The sequence below is a fragment of the Topomyia yanbarensis genome, chromosome 3 (assembly GCF_030247195.1).
Source record: "Topomyia yanbarensis strain Yona2022 chromosome 3, ASM3024719v1, whole genome shotgun sequence".
NCBI lineage: Eukaryota > Metazoa > Arthropoda > Insecta > Diptera > Culicidae > Topomyia > Topomyia yanbarensis.
This window is the reverse complement of record NC_080672.1, coordinates 362,639,992-362,654,359: the sequence shown is the minus strand read 5'-3', so window position 1 is coordinate 362,654,359 and position 14,368 is coordinate 362,639,992. Positions and strand designations below refer to the sequence as shown.

At 37.3% G+C, this 14,368-nt stretch overlaps 3 protein-coding genes and 1 long non-coding RNA gene across 5 annotated transcripts; 1 reads left to right on the top strand and 3 right to left on the bottom strand.

Annotated features, from left to right (window-relative positions):
• Positions 1-2,030: 2,030 nt before the first annotated feature.
• On the bottom strand, positions 2,031-2,524 carry LOC131693964 (uncharacterized). The gene is made up of 3 exons (XR_009306368.1): positions 2,338-2,524; positions 2,197-2,283; positions 2,031-2,130 (listed from the first exon to the last, which is right to left on the bottom strand). It is a non-coding gene; the product is annotated as an uncharacterized LOC131693964 (long non-coding RNA).
• A 166-nt stretch (positions 2,525-2,690) lies between these two features.
• Positions 2,691-5,116, top strand: LOC131693963 (uncharacterized). Of its 2 annotated transcripts, XM_058982270.1 has the most exons (6): positions 2,691-2,959; positions 3,019-3,096; positions 3,788-3,882; positions 3,986-4,516; positions 4,662-4,865; positions 4,918-5,116. In XM_058982270.1, exons 1-5 carry the CDS (start codon positions 2,941-2,943, stop codon positions 4,800-4,802), a joined length of 864 nt encoding a protein of 287 aa, XP_058838253.1. In that variant the 5' UTR covers positions 2,691-2,940; the 3' UTR covers positions 4,803-4,865; positions 4,918-5,116. The 2 variants fall into 2 exon arrangements, with proteins under 2 accessions (XP_058838253.1, XP_058838252.1); XM_058982269.1 differs by having other exon boundaries at positions 2,691-3,096.
• Positions 5,117-8,069: 2,953 nt separating this feature from the next.
• Positions 8,070-8,901, bottom strand: LOC131690228 (uncharacterized protein C7orf50 homolog). Its single transcript, XM_058975817.1, has 2 exons — positions 8,715-8,901; positions 8,070-8,632 (listed from the first exon to the last, which is right to left on the bottom strand). Exons 1-2 carry the CDS (start codon positions 8,893-8,895, stop codon positions 8,121-8,123), a joined length of 693 nt encoding a protein of 230 aa, XP_058831800.1. The 5' UTR covers positions 8,896-8,901; the 3' UTR covers positions 8,070-8,120.
• A 422-nt stretch (positions 8,902-9,323) lies between these two features.
• LOC131689397 (thioredoxin, mitochondrial) lies at positions 9,324-10,489 on the bottom strand. Its single transcript, XM_058974459.1, has 3 exons — positions 10,198-10,489; positions 10,045-10,126; positions 9,324-9,652 (listed from the first exon to the last, which is right to left on the bottom strand). Exons 1-3 carry the CDS (start codon positions 10,365-10,367, stop codon positions 9,488-9,490), a joined length of 417 nt encoding a protein of 138 aa, XP_058830442.1. The 5' UTR covers positions 10,368-10,489; the 3' UTR covers positions 9,324-9,487.
• Between the last annotated feature and the right edge of the window lie 3,879 nt (positions 10,490-14,368).

Genomic DNA, 14,368 nt, shown 5'->3' with positions numbered 1-14,368 from the left:
AGGTATATGGGTCAAAAGATGCACATTATATGTCATGTTCACAGGACCGTACAATAATTGAAAGTTTTTTACAAAATGACATAACTTTGTTTCACACTCGTTAATTATTTGTTCGTCCAGTGCTTTACATAACAATGTTTTAATCGTGGTTATAAGAATACAAAAATGATCGTAATATTTTTGTGGCAATACATTTATCAAGCAAACTGAACTGTAAATTAATAACCAATTCTGCCATTCATTCGCCTTCCACGAATTGCGATCGGAAAATTTTCGAGCATTCCGTGATGATTCATGAAAAGGGTTTATAGACTCTAAAATACTATCAATGTAATTCAATTGTGGCCTTATATAAAACTCCGCATGTGTTTCCTCAGTCCACAACTTTGCCATTTGCTTACAAACTCCAAGTAAGACACAGTGCATATAATCTACTGGGCAACACTCAACTATATCGAACTTTGGTATACTAATTAACGCAGATATACCCTTTATGCCATTTACACATTCTCCACGCTGATTATATAAGACCATTGCCTTTAGTACATCACTGTTCAATCTAGTAGGAATATTTTCTAAATAGGTGTATCGAATTTGCTTAGAATCTACCAATGTTCCGGGATGAGTGCAATAACTACAGGCTTCGTAACCATTGAATTGTTTTATCTGTTGAATTTTAGATCGTGCAACACTATCTACACAGCAGCAAACTGTTGAAATAGTACATTTGATATCATTATTGAGTTGCAACCCATTATCTGCTAGCTTCTGTAATTCAAAGAGAAAAGGTCGTAGAAAAATGTTGAGATCTGGTTCTTCGTGAGACAGCCATAATGCTGCGATTATTGAATTTCTCCGTGAATATCTTACTGCAGGTGGTAGTTCATTTATAGTTATAATAAGCGGCCATAACGATCGTTTAGTATTGGAATTGAACAGGGCAACCCCATCGGTATTGAAAGTTAAGCTTATGCCCGTCTTCTGGTATCCCACAGAACTACGAATGATTTTTCCATGCACTATGTCTTTTATTGCATTCTGCGCTTTGCTCGATTGTTTGTATTTTTCAATGGAAGCCCAATGCTTCACAAGAATGTTTCTGAGGTTCGACACCCAGTCGAAATATATAAAAAATATTTTTTCGCAGCTGCTACAATTCATGCAGCACTCTAAGTTTTCTTCACCGAGATAAAGACCGCAGCTCTGGCACAGATAATGTCGCTTGTAATTTTGTGTTGCGCAGGAGGATAAGAAGGAATGAAACGTTTCAGGAAGCGACTTGAAACCGATAATAACATTAATCATTCGCAAGAGATCTTCCATTGCGCAATTCGATAAGTTATGGCGCATAAACATGTTCATGAGCATCAACATCATTTCAGTTTTGGTGATGGTTAAGTTTGGGTGAAGTAAATCCTCTTCTTCGACGTTTTTGTTCTGAAATAAAAAGCTTACATAGTACGCTCAATAAATTATACCATCTCGTTAACACAGATAACAGACGTTTAGGTACTACATTTTTTTTTAAATCAATAATCTTGCCAAACGAAGCACTTTAAATTTGTGATTGACTACATAATCTATCTCTTTGATTTTAGTCACATGCTTTTTTTGAAATAGCAGATATAAGTGTATTTCATATTTCGAATATGAGCCTAAAGGTCCGTTAAATATGCTGTTACCCAGTAAAGTTCAGCCTGAAATGAGCCGGAATTCCGACTGGTTCCAGTCGGTATTCCGGCTGCAGTGACACAACCGATTCTAACGGTTGTGTCACTGGAGCCGGTGTACTAACTGGAACCAGTCGGAATTCCGGCTCATTTCCGGTTGAACTTTACTGGGTAATATCATTAATCAAGGTTCTTCAATATACATAATTTCTGACGATTGACCTCTGCATACTCGGTATTCTGACATTCCTCTGATTCGGATGGCCAGCTTTCATTTGATGCAGAATCCGTATCAGTTTCCGGACTGGAGTCAGAATCTTGATTATAGTTTTTTTCATATTGTATTTCAGGTTCATTGTTTTCTTCGTTGTCTTCTGCTACATTATCGCTAACAGTTGAGTTACTATATCCACTATAGTATACTAATGTGTTGAATTAATGACACGTAATCGTCTTCATCCTATTGAATTAAATAGATATTAGATCAAACAAAACAAAGCTCATGATATTTCCAATCTAAAATTACCCCTTGTCCTGGCTCCGACAACCTTCTGTGCCCTGAAGAAATCCTGGGTGTTGTTGCTATGTTGACAAGAGCTTCATTTCGTTTTATCTGTTGAAAAATATTTCTTATACTTAATTTAATTTGAAAATTGTATTTGTTTACCTGGTTATATCTTCTGCCATACGGAATTCCAATGTTCTTGTGATAAAGTTTATTATGCCTAGAATTTCTCATGGCTGGCTTGAGTTAAAACTGCACGATACACCTTTAATAAACTCCCGTATATATTCTGAAATTGTTGGATTTTCGAAAATTTCCATATTTTTATTGTATTAGTGCATCAAAATAAATACACGATGAAAAAGAATTTATATTTATTCTACTCTACAACTTAAGATTTTTTACATACAGAAAGGCATTGTAAATTTAGTATTTTACAACAAAAATCATTGTGAGTTAACTTCATATTGTAACCAATATTTTTAGAGTGTAGCATGATGTAAGTGTTGGTGAGATTCGTAGCGATTTTTCTATAGCGGACCCTACACGGGCAAAAATATTGACAATAAAATAATTTTGATCAATATATTGATGGTGTAAGGCTATTTGGAAATACTGATTCTGTAAAAATTAAATAGGATTGATGTATTGAAATTGACTTGGTAATATTTTTATTGACAATATTCTTGTCTCGTGTAGGATCCGTTTATGAGGAGCCTAAGCGTCATCGACATTTGCTTTTGATAATTTCCAGGCGGTGAAAACATGGGTCGTGCAAAAAAAGGTAACTCGTTTTAAATTCATCTATAAAAATGCAATCAAATCTTTTTCATCTCTCTCTAGCAACAACCGAAGCCGTCAAATCCAAGTGGCCATCCAAAACAGGGCAAAGCGGAAGATTCCGGAAGCCGAAGCCTCTGGGTAGGTATTTATTAGGTTTGTTCCAGCATTTCATTTGTAACTTTTCGGAGTTAAATAACATCCTCATGTTGTTTACTCTGTTTCCCAGTAAGTTTAGCCGGAATTCGGGTTGGATGTAGTTAGTATTCCAGTTCCAATGACACAACCGATTATAATCGGCTGTGTCACTGGTGCCGGAATACTAACTATAACCAGCCAGAATTCCAGCTCATTATCTGGTTGAACTTTACTGAGTTGCTACCGGAGATATACAGGATAGAGAAAGCGAATATACGGAGAGCTGTTCTTTGTTTACTCCGATCCTCCTTCTGGAAGTTGATACAAATACATAGTTGAACCAGTGCAATTAGGAATCATCTGCATATGACTCCCGTGATCTAGTATTGAAAATTGAACTGAAAAATGATTATATCTCTTGAGAAAATTCAAAATAAACTCGCCACCACAGATTTCGGAGGTACACTGAACAAAAAACTTTTCTATTCGGTTGTAGCTGTACCTAACGAGTCACAGTTCGTTTCGTCCGGTATTTCCTGGGTAGATTTCCTAATTGTGTGTTCCCGAAATTCGTGAGCATGTGTGGAACAAAGCAACAATAATGACAGTGAACAAAAGATGTCATATGCAGATGGTTTCATAAGCGCTTTTTCGAACTTAACTCAAAATATTGATTTCTATCTGTTTATATCAGAGGTCGAACCGACTTCGAAAATTTTGAGAACGAGGCAAACTAACGGACAGCGCCAGTCAGCCAAACAAATGAACGAGAAACATCTTCAATCGATGGTAAGAAAACAACAATAATTCTTTCATGTGTGAATGGTATATAATAGATAAATCCCTATTTCTTTCCATACTCATGTACTTATTCTCTTCAATTTCTTTATAGCTAGCCGAAAAACTTAAACAACAAAGCATATGCTTGAGCAGCAGTGGACATATGATGGTGACTATTCCGGAAGACGTCTCGCTTTGCTCCAGCTGCCCTGGAACCTCATGCGATCCGCTGGATCTCGGAACCACATCGCCAGTTGTGAATCCAGAACCCGAAATAGCGAATGATGCGGAACGCTTCCCGGTTCCAATTTCGATAAAAGAAGAAACTTTGAACACATTGAATAGCGATCGAGGAGATGGTTCAGATACTGAGACCGAAGGAAGCATTGAAGAAGCCGAAAGTACATGTGGTACAAATTCATCATTTCCAGTACCAGCAGAGAACGACAAATCTAGTTCTGCACAAGGCGATAACGCAAATGAAGCACAGTATTGGAAGACACGATACCAAAGTCAGGCGGCCATGGTAAAACGATTGTCAAAGCAACTACTTGAGCATCGAGTTAAACTCGCGCAACTGAAAGACTTGGTAGCCTTCCAGATGTCAGAGATAAGGGATCTAAAGATGGGAAAACAAAGCAGTGTAAGTTTCTACGAGTGTTCTACAATTTCAATCTTATTACATTTAATATTATTATAGAGCAACATTTTTATTGTTATTTTTGAATAGGTGTCAGATTAGTGTTTTCTTATACTTATTAATACTTCATCTTCATCTTTATTTACAGGCATTTACCATTGAATCTGGAATCGATATAACGATTGAGCAAATAGAGTCCATCCACTTGGAATCGAAAACAACTGCTATCTTTGCCCAGAAGTTAGCGATGTTTTTTATGGGGCAGATGAACTACGCCGACGTCGAGTAACTTCAAAGGGTGGTGATCCAACAATGCTACCAATATCACCAAAGAAGTTAAAATTCATCCATAGTTAGCATTTCAGTATTTGAATAGTATTCGCCACTAATCAATCTATTTTCAGACAAAGCGCAACAACGAGCTGCCAAAGTGGTAGGGGTTGATGCCTACGAAACTATTTTATTGGAAGCAGATAAAGCTACGCTTAATAGAGCACTGGCAACTAAGATCGCAAATCTGCGCAAGGCAGTAGTATATGCGAATCGCAAATATAAAACCGCGGTTTAATTTTCTGGTATTCCTTTCCCAAGGATTTTATCTAAATATTTTCTTATATTAATTTCAAATTCACACGTCTGCAAGAAGCAGTAGTTTATGTTATTATTTTTTTACGAAAAAGTTTTATTTAAGAATAAAAGTTACACAAATAAGCAAAAATGATATTTGGTATCTATATAATTCCGAAAGCAACTTTTATAGTAAAATCGCTGTAAAACGATCCTACAATTCACAACTAAAATGATACGAAATACAATGTAAAACAACGTTTTGTCCAGAAAAATCTACAATGATACAACTATATAAAGTATTCTTATCAGGTTTAAAATGTATGGGAAAAAGTCCATTTTTTCATTGTTACATCACTTAACGACCCCCCTTTTTCGATGTAAAAATAATGTTTACAACGAAACTGGATGTAGAAACATCAAATTTCATTATTTTTTCATTGCAAATTTTTCAGTACTTCCAATTTTTTTATAACGCTTTTCACTGTAATGTAACAATGAAAATTGTTGTAATGCTGCTGTGCATTTCTGTTCGGGAAGCCAGACCGGACTAAGTCGCAAATCATCAAAAACTGAGATAATGATAGCACTGGGTGACGAATTTCTTCAGCTTCATTCGACTTTTGCCAGAATTGAAATATGTAACAAGATCTATGGCAAAATTACATTTTCAATTATAATGTAAAGGATGCTGCGATTCAAACTTAAGACTCGTTTTTCTCGAAATCAATATATTGTCACTTAGTCCGGTCTGATTTAACACCGACCATATGGGTTAAAGTTCGTGTATATTTTTATTAGGGATGACAACCCAAGCATTTCTAGTTTTATAGCACACTATACAAGATCAAACCAAGTTTTAGATAGGATAATTCACACTCAATTCAGTTCGGCAATTTCCCAACCGGCGTGTAGTCAGTAAATTTAGAAAGTAGAAATAAAGTGAGATTTGTTTACTAATTTTCAGTGAAATATTTTTCGAGTCTCAGCTATGAAACGTCACTTTTACTGAGATCTCAGCAAAAAAATTGTTTACTGAGATCTCAACTGTTGAGATTTCGGCAAAAGATGAGAAGAGATTCGGCAGAATAAATTAACGGCCAATTTCTTCACCTGGATGAAAACCGGTTTTCGTTGAAAACCGGGTTTCGGCTCATTGGCCACAGGCACCCGAAACCTGGTTTTCAGCGAAAACCGGTTTTCATCCAGTGAAGAAATCGGCAGTAAGTGTAATGACACGACAATAGGGATCTTTAGGGGTGTGCGGGTTAAGGCATATTCTGATGCAGATTAGTACCGTGAGTTAATATCTCAGTCCTTTTTCAATTTTTTGGCCCGAAACTATTGGAAAAAACATTTTTTAGTTTGTTTTCTTTTAGGACAATAACACATCCAAACCCATGAGACTTGCACGACTGTATAGTTTGCCTCATCAGATCTACCATAGTTTGCAGATTAAACTTGGGATGGCAGGCTGCTAGCGGATTGACAAAGTACCAGATCATGCTGTGTGGGGTGCTGTCCCGGTTAACAATGAGGCGAACGAGATATAGCAGATACGTGATTTAGTAGGACAACTGTCAGTTTGCTGGTTGAATTTAAATTGGTTTTTCAAATTTAAAAATCATAAAAGAATAATTAAGGCTTAGGAATGATATGAGTGTACTCGTAAGGACACCCGCTACCAATACATATGAAAAACTGGCACATTTTTTTTTTCCAAATCCCTATTGCGCCGTTAATTTGACAATTTGAACTGCTGAATTTTCAGCAAAGCGAATCTGCCTAAAAAGACTAGAATAACAAAGAGGCGCCATCTTTTGTTTGGAATTCCAATTTAACTGTCAATGTCATTCCAAACGAACAAGAGAGTTGTCAATCGCAAAAGTTTAGTATTATGTGGTATAGTTTTTAAGGAAGTGTTGTTATCCAATCTGGTAAAATTACTAAATATTTTAAAGATAAAAGTTGTTCCAATACCATCGTGCTTAGAAACGCTAAAAAGAAAATTACCTGGTTTGATGGGAGGACTAAATTCAGCTTGCGGGTAACGAACACACATGCAAACAAAATCGAAATTTTTCTTGATCTAATGTGGTTTTGCTGCTGCAAAATACCATTCCTGGGAATTTAAGTATGTTTCAGCTCGTCAAGAAACTTAGCAGACCAGAAGTCGCAGCAAATTTTTATTTTGGCTAGAAGAAATATTGCGAATCTTTTCTTAAATCCACATTGCGACTTTTCAGCCATGCGCCACCGGGCCGTGCGTTGAGTTACGCGCCCATCTAGTTTGCATCAGTGCGAGTGAGAAAACGTTTTGACGTTTGTTTTTGTTTCGATCGCACTCATGTGTATCCCATATAGCAAGAACTCGACGAAATGCTAGATTTTCTCGAGATAGACAATAAACGGAATAACAACAAACAAATTATGTGATGCTTGCACATTTGCAGTATTGCTTGTGACCCGTAGCGAAGATTACATATTAAGAAGACTGATATCTCTTTCCTTCCTCCATACAAACGAGAAGCGACAGAGGTTACAGCGCCTCTATTGGAGGAAGGTAGGAAGCTTTATGTAAAAGTGTATATATGTGTGCATCACTATGGGAAGTACCACCTTTACCCGCAAGTGGTGTTGCTGTTACTGTCTCCAGATTCTGGACAGAGTTGCCAGTCTTCTTGAAATGCAGTCTTCACCCGTAGCTTGGTTGCTAGTTGAATTGTTTTCACTGAACTAAGATGGCGTCTCTTTGTTATTCTAGTCTCTTTAAATTCGCCAAACTAGTTCAATGTAAATTACCGATCTTTTGGCATCTTGGATTGCTGAAACTTTCAGCTGATGAAAATTCAGCAAAATTTTGCTGAAATCGACAACCCAATTTTGGTGTGTAGGAAATGCATGTAACTGATTTTGATTTTCCGTTGACGTGCTGTACCGATGACGGAACGTGTAAATGGCACTTTATTAGAGTAAAAACTCAATATTGTAATAAATTCGGTTATAAAACATTAAACTTTATTGATTCAGCAACCATCCGCTACCCGAGATACTGCAACAAATCCCTCGCCCTCTGATATTTGCTAACTTCCAACAGTGACCTATCACCAGTGTCCTTCACTTGCTGATCTATTTCGTTGATAACCGCTTCCGCTCGCTTCGACAGTGCTTCTTTGCCGGATCCCTTGGTACCGGAAAGGTACTCCAAAGCAATCGGCCATACTTCCCCCTCGAGCTGGGTTTCATCGAAAACATGCTCCTGTATGTAGATCTGTTTCAGCTTCTGAAACTTCCATTTGTCTCGGTTATCGTTCCACATTTGGAGGTACTGTTTGGTTTCCTGTTTTTCTCGCTCCTTAGACTTTTCATGTTTAGCTTCCTGGTTCTTGGCATGCTTTTCGCGTTGTTTGGCACGTTTTGCTTTCTTGTTCAGTTTAAGCGCAGGGTTAACCAGCAAGGCCTGATCGATAGTTGTACCTGCTGCAATGATTTCTGGCTTGATCTTTTTCGTGCTTGTCTCCTCCGTAATATCTGCAATGGCTTTTCGCTTTTCTGAAATGTGTATGGGAAGTAAAATTGAAATACTATTTGATGTGGAATTGACCACGATGTCTCAAAAAAAAACTGGCATTACCTTTTTTAGAAACAGTTGATTTTTCGATGGCCTCTGGTGTGGGCTTTTCTATTGTAACCTTTTCCTTGTGTTTACCCATTTCTAAATTGTTGTAGCGGTACAAATTTTCTTGAAAGGAAAGGTGAACTTTAATTTTTGAAGTTATGATAACCAATTCAATTTGCAAAATCACAACACTCATACAAGTTTCTAGATGAACATATGAAAAGGGCACATATCATCATATACTTCATTGCATATCACATTTTTACAAATCAAAAATTTCAATCTTACGGAGAAATAGCCACTATTTTTAACATCTTTCTGTTGTTTAGTAGTATTCTGTCATATGCTAAACAATTTGAGCGACGAAATAAAAATCACTTGCTGGAAAAATCCGTTAAGAAATCAGAATGATATGACACTATGTGCCCTTTTCAAATGTCCGTCCTGTTTGATACATTCTGGATGGCTGCGTACTTTTGTTATGGTTCAAAAAGCCACAGATGTTAGGTGGAACAGACAATCCCACTGACTAGGCTGTCACGCTAATACCGCGGGCGCTGTTAAATCAACCTGCGTTTTAAGTTAAAAATAAAAGATTTTTAATGGTGCTGAATTGGCTCTAAATCACATTTAAACAGTTTTTATTTTACATAGGTATTTCAACAAGAAAACGTGCTGCTAGATTTTATCCACATTTCTCGTTATCACTGGGGTTTCTTTGCCAGCCAGAATTCAACGCTGTAGCAATATCTTCCTATTCACACAGCTAAATGTTTGATGGTTCTGGATTATTTTTTCTCATTCACTACTTTCTCGACCCAGTTTCGCAGTTTGTCCGTATCTTGTAGACCGACCAGACGTTGCTCCACCTTTCCGTTGCGAATCGCCAGCAGGACTGGAACGGAAGCAACCTCGTAGTCCAATGCTAGGTCGCTGTGTTCGTCAATATCGACCTGAAAATATGACATTCAGTTGGAAAATAAATAGTTTTACTTGTAACAGGGTGAGATGATTTCATGATGATGATTTTGATAGTGCAACTTATATTCCTAGTCATGTTTATTTTGGCTGTCCCGATTTGGCCAGCCAACACTTTTTAGCCTTGGACTATCACTGGTTACTTTTAACCATTTCACTTGTCATGTTGACTATGATAAAATGACGACCCTCGTGTATGAATTATTGCAATACCGACCATACATCATTACATCACCCAATCATATTAATCGCGTACTGCAATGATCTTCAAATTAATGCTCACATTTATTATTTTTATCTATACCAAATCTTTAGGAACCCTAAGCTATGCAGAATGCCAAATTGTAGCATATAGTGCTTTACTTACCTTTGCTAGTTTCACCTTGCCTTTCTGTTCACCGATGATAGTTTCGATTCTGGGGGTCAGCATTCTGCAGGGGCCACACCAGCTGGAAGAGAAAAGCAAAGCGATCGTCAGAATAATTTTAACGCTGATCAGATAAAAGAAAGGGGACTTTACGTCGCAAAAAAGTCCACAATAATCGGATCCTTGCTATTTTTCACTTTCTCGTCAAATTCCTGTGGACTCTGAATTTTGAAGACGTCGAACCGGGGCACACCGGTAGCGATCGTGCGGATTCCTGTGACCAGATATGGACGGCAGCCGGATAATTTGGTCAGCGCGTTCATTTTTTTAAAATTAAATGAAAATTCAAGGAATTATTTTTTTTGTAAACCGCTTTAATCGCACTGCGTGTTATGATTATGAAACGAAAGACCGGAGCAACACTTCGACGATCCAGCAATGACAAACGGTGACAGCTGCTGAAAAAAAAGACCGAGAGCCTGTACACAAGAGAGATGCGATTGGCTAGAGATGATGTTTAATTTGTGCAAGAGGTTGTCTCATTGCTTTAATTTTTGGCAGCGTTCTGGCGCTATTCATGCATGCGTTTTTTTTTTATTTTAAAGAGATGTGGTTTTTGTTTGAGGCGAAACTTTGTCGGTTCCTAACCCCAACTGCTGTCAAAATGTATGAACTGACAGCGGTTGTGGTTAAAATCTGACTCAGTTTCAGGTTCAAGCGAAATCGCCATTAATAAACATCGAATGATTTAAGAGCCCAACGACGTGTTCAGGGTATTCTGATTGCAGAATGGGCAACTAATGCGCATCTTGTGTACATGTTAGAGAATCAACTTGCGCTTCATCTACACCAGTTGCGCTTTAGTTGCGTGCGCTGAAAATAGGAGAAAACCGAAAGGCGCAAGTTCACTGTTTCAATTTTCAACTGCAACCAGAATATCATCCAAATAATTTGTGGAATCGTTGCACTATATGGTTACAGCACGTGTACAATCTAACCATAGGACAAAATATTTTCGAAAAATAATTTGTACCTACAATGAAAGCTACATTTAAAAATACAGTCGTGATTCGCGTTGGTTGGACACTTTTTAACTGGACTGCTTCTTAGTTGGACCTCCGTTAGTTGGACCATTGTCCAACTAAAAAGCATCTGAATGTCAAAGTCTTATGTCAAATTTACTTTGACAATCAATCTGACAATTATTAGAGATGTGAATAGATGCAATTACACTAACGAATCAAATTCGTTACATGGACAGAGGTGTGGTCCAACCAACGAATCACGATTGTAGCATCGTCCAATACCCGGATAGAATTTTACAATAGCATTTACCCTACAAATAATAAAAAATAATAAATATTATAGTTATTACCACAGATAACAGACGTTTAGGCTCGATTTGAATCGTGTGTAAATACCCGCTACTGAAATTCCGAATAAATCAGACATCTGCAGATGGCGCAGTGATCGATACAATGCAGTTAGAGTGCAGCCAACGACAGTCGTTGGTGCAGCTGTCAAACATGTGAAGCAAACAGTTGCGCAGATAGCAATGGTGAAACACGGATTTCCAACGATTATCAATTTGAAAGTTTACACAGGTTTTTGAAGAAATTTTGTTCTAGCCTAAACGTCTGTTATCTCTGTTATTACTGTTTCAACATTGTTTGACGAATAGTTCTCGAGTAGATTTGCAATAAAATTTCATGTAACAATCAATTTTACTGTTCAGCAAAAAACTAATACAGTAAATTCACATTAAATTTTTCTGTTTTCGAGAAAAAAATGTATGGTGAACAATCGATTTTTTTTAATGTTAAGATACATAACCACTCCCCTTTTTTACTGTAAAAGTCTAGTTTACATTGAAATTTACTGTAGGAACGTTAAAGTCTACTGTTTTTATATTGTAGCATAACACTAGAACTTACTGTAAATTATTGTAAAATCACTGTACTGTCACAGTGCAAATCATGGTTTTGTTACTGTACATTTCTATTAGGGTATTCAAACTCATTGTTCTCCATTTGGGTACATTTTGACTTGGGCCCCAATGAAAGATCTGTGTTGAAACACTGAGAACTGACAAACAAGTAAAGCTTTCAACTTGTGTAAGAAATTAAACTGGCGCTTTGAAATGACAACAGCAAGTAGCAACTTGCTACTGGTTCCCGGTCAAACCATTCAGAATTTGATTCGGAATCCTGAATGGAGTCATTATGGATTCCAAATCAAATGCAACAACCGATTCTGAAACCGATTGAGTCGGAATCGGTTGTTGCATTTAATTTGGAATCCATAATGAATCCATTCAGAAATCCGAACCGGTTCCGGAATTAGTTTAACTGGGTTGGCGCTTCGATCGGCCAGCAATCGCTATACGGGACTTGTATGCAAACTTGGATACAATGGTGATTCACGCATGCAAACCTGTATGCGATGGTGATTTTCAATGCATTTTCATTTAAATGTTTACGCAGGTTTTTGGGAAAGTTTGTTCTTGCTTATATGTCTGTTCTCTGTGGTTGAAATGTGAAGTGAGATCCTCCGATAAAACACACCATTGAAACGATTGAATTCGATAAATATTGTTACGCAAATTAAGATTCCTGTAAATCGAATTGATACCAAACAACACAGTCGTGATTCGCTAGTTGCACCACAACCTCATTCCAATTGTAACTACAACGACTTCACTGCCAAATGGCATCAATTAATAATGCACCCTGCACATATTTTTAACAATAGTCTGTCTGTTTGCCAAAGTCAATTTAACATGAGATTTAGAGATTTGCGCTTTTGATTGATTGTTTTGTTCTAGCTGCAGAGGCCTTGATCGCTGTGCAACGTACAATCGTTTGCGTAACGTGTTTGATGCCATCGCTTCATTTGAAATAGCTGTTACAAATTTTTACACAAATTTTCAGAGCTATTCCAGCAAAGTTCAGCCAGAAATGAACCGGAATTCTGGCAGGTTCCACTAAGTATTCCAGCTCCAGTGACACAACCGGAATACGAACTGGAACCAGTCAGAATTACGGTTCATTTGCGGTTGAACTTCACTGGGATGTTTCTTGCAGGATGACGTCCTACATGCAACGCAAAATTCATTCTGAATTTTTAGTTTAATGGAATATAAATTTCGTAAATTTTTCGCAAGTGATTTGCCCTTTTGACCTGAAACGTGTAGTATCTTAGGTTGGATCATGGTCCAGCTAGCGGAGGTCCAACTGAAAAACAACATGTATATGAATGTCCAATCAGCGAGTTACAACTGTACAAGAAGCAGTTTAAATACTGGTGGGTTATTTTCTATGCTCTGAAACTGTGCCTCATAATGGAACTAAAAGTAATTCCTATCTGTGTACTACTGGTGATGTGCGTGGTTTCCTCCAATGCAGCACCTACAAGATATTTGGTATTTTAAACGGAAATGTTAAACATTATATTATTCATTATACTAAAAATCAATTTAGCTGGTAAAGGCTAGTTTACAGTTCGGAAAATGGGTCCCGGTATTTGATCAGGGAAAATTTCTCGCCGAGATCTCTCCAAACTGTTAAACCAAAAACTCTGATGCTTCTAAAAAATACCAACAGTATCAAACTTGCATCGAATTTCAAACCTTATAAAAAAAACTTTTTCCCGTCGTAAACAATTCGTGTTGAATTGTTCCCGGCCGGATTTCTGTGTGGAGATTAAAAAAAATCCCGTGATGTTTTCCGCGATTGGGTTAACACTTCATGAATACTGTCATTTTTGTGTAGACTTATTTCCCACCACGGGATTCGAAATCCCGAGCTCCCTTTAAAATACACAGGGACCCAAATCCCGTGACACGTTTTCCGAACTGTAAACTAGCCTTAACGTTGGGAAATTCGTATGGTTTTTTTACCATTCAAGTAAAACCTTTTGTCTTAATGGAAATCTCGTAGAAAATGGACCATGAACATAAGGGATTTAGTTTTTCTGAGTAGTAAAAATGGAATTAATCGACTGATGAATGTGCATATTTCCTAACACCGATTGGTATTATTTTACGTTCACTAAATGAGTATTTGTGTGCTGTTGACTACTTACTTCAGGCACGTAGCCAGAGGGGGGGCTAGGGGGCTAAAGCCCCCCCCCGAAATTTTTCAAAAATAAATTTAAAAAACCGGTGACTTTTAACAAAACTTGTTGCTTATTTGGTTTGAACAAATTATTGAGAAAAAGTTAAAGAAGGCTATTTCTAACCACCGAAGGCAATGGTCACGAAATTCAGTGTGCTTTATGCTTTTGCTCGAGCCAGTGCGAAGCGAACAACAAAAAAGTAACTTTT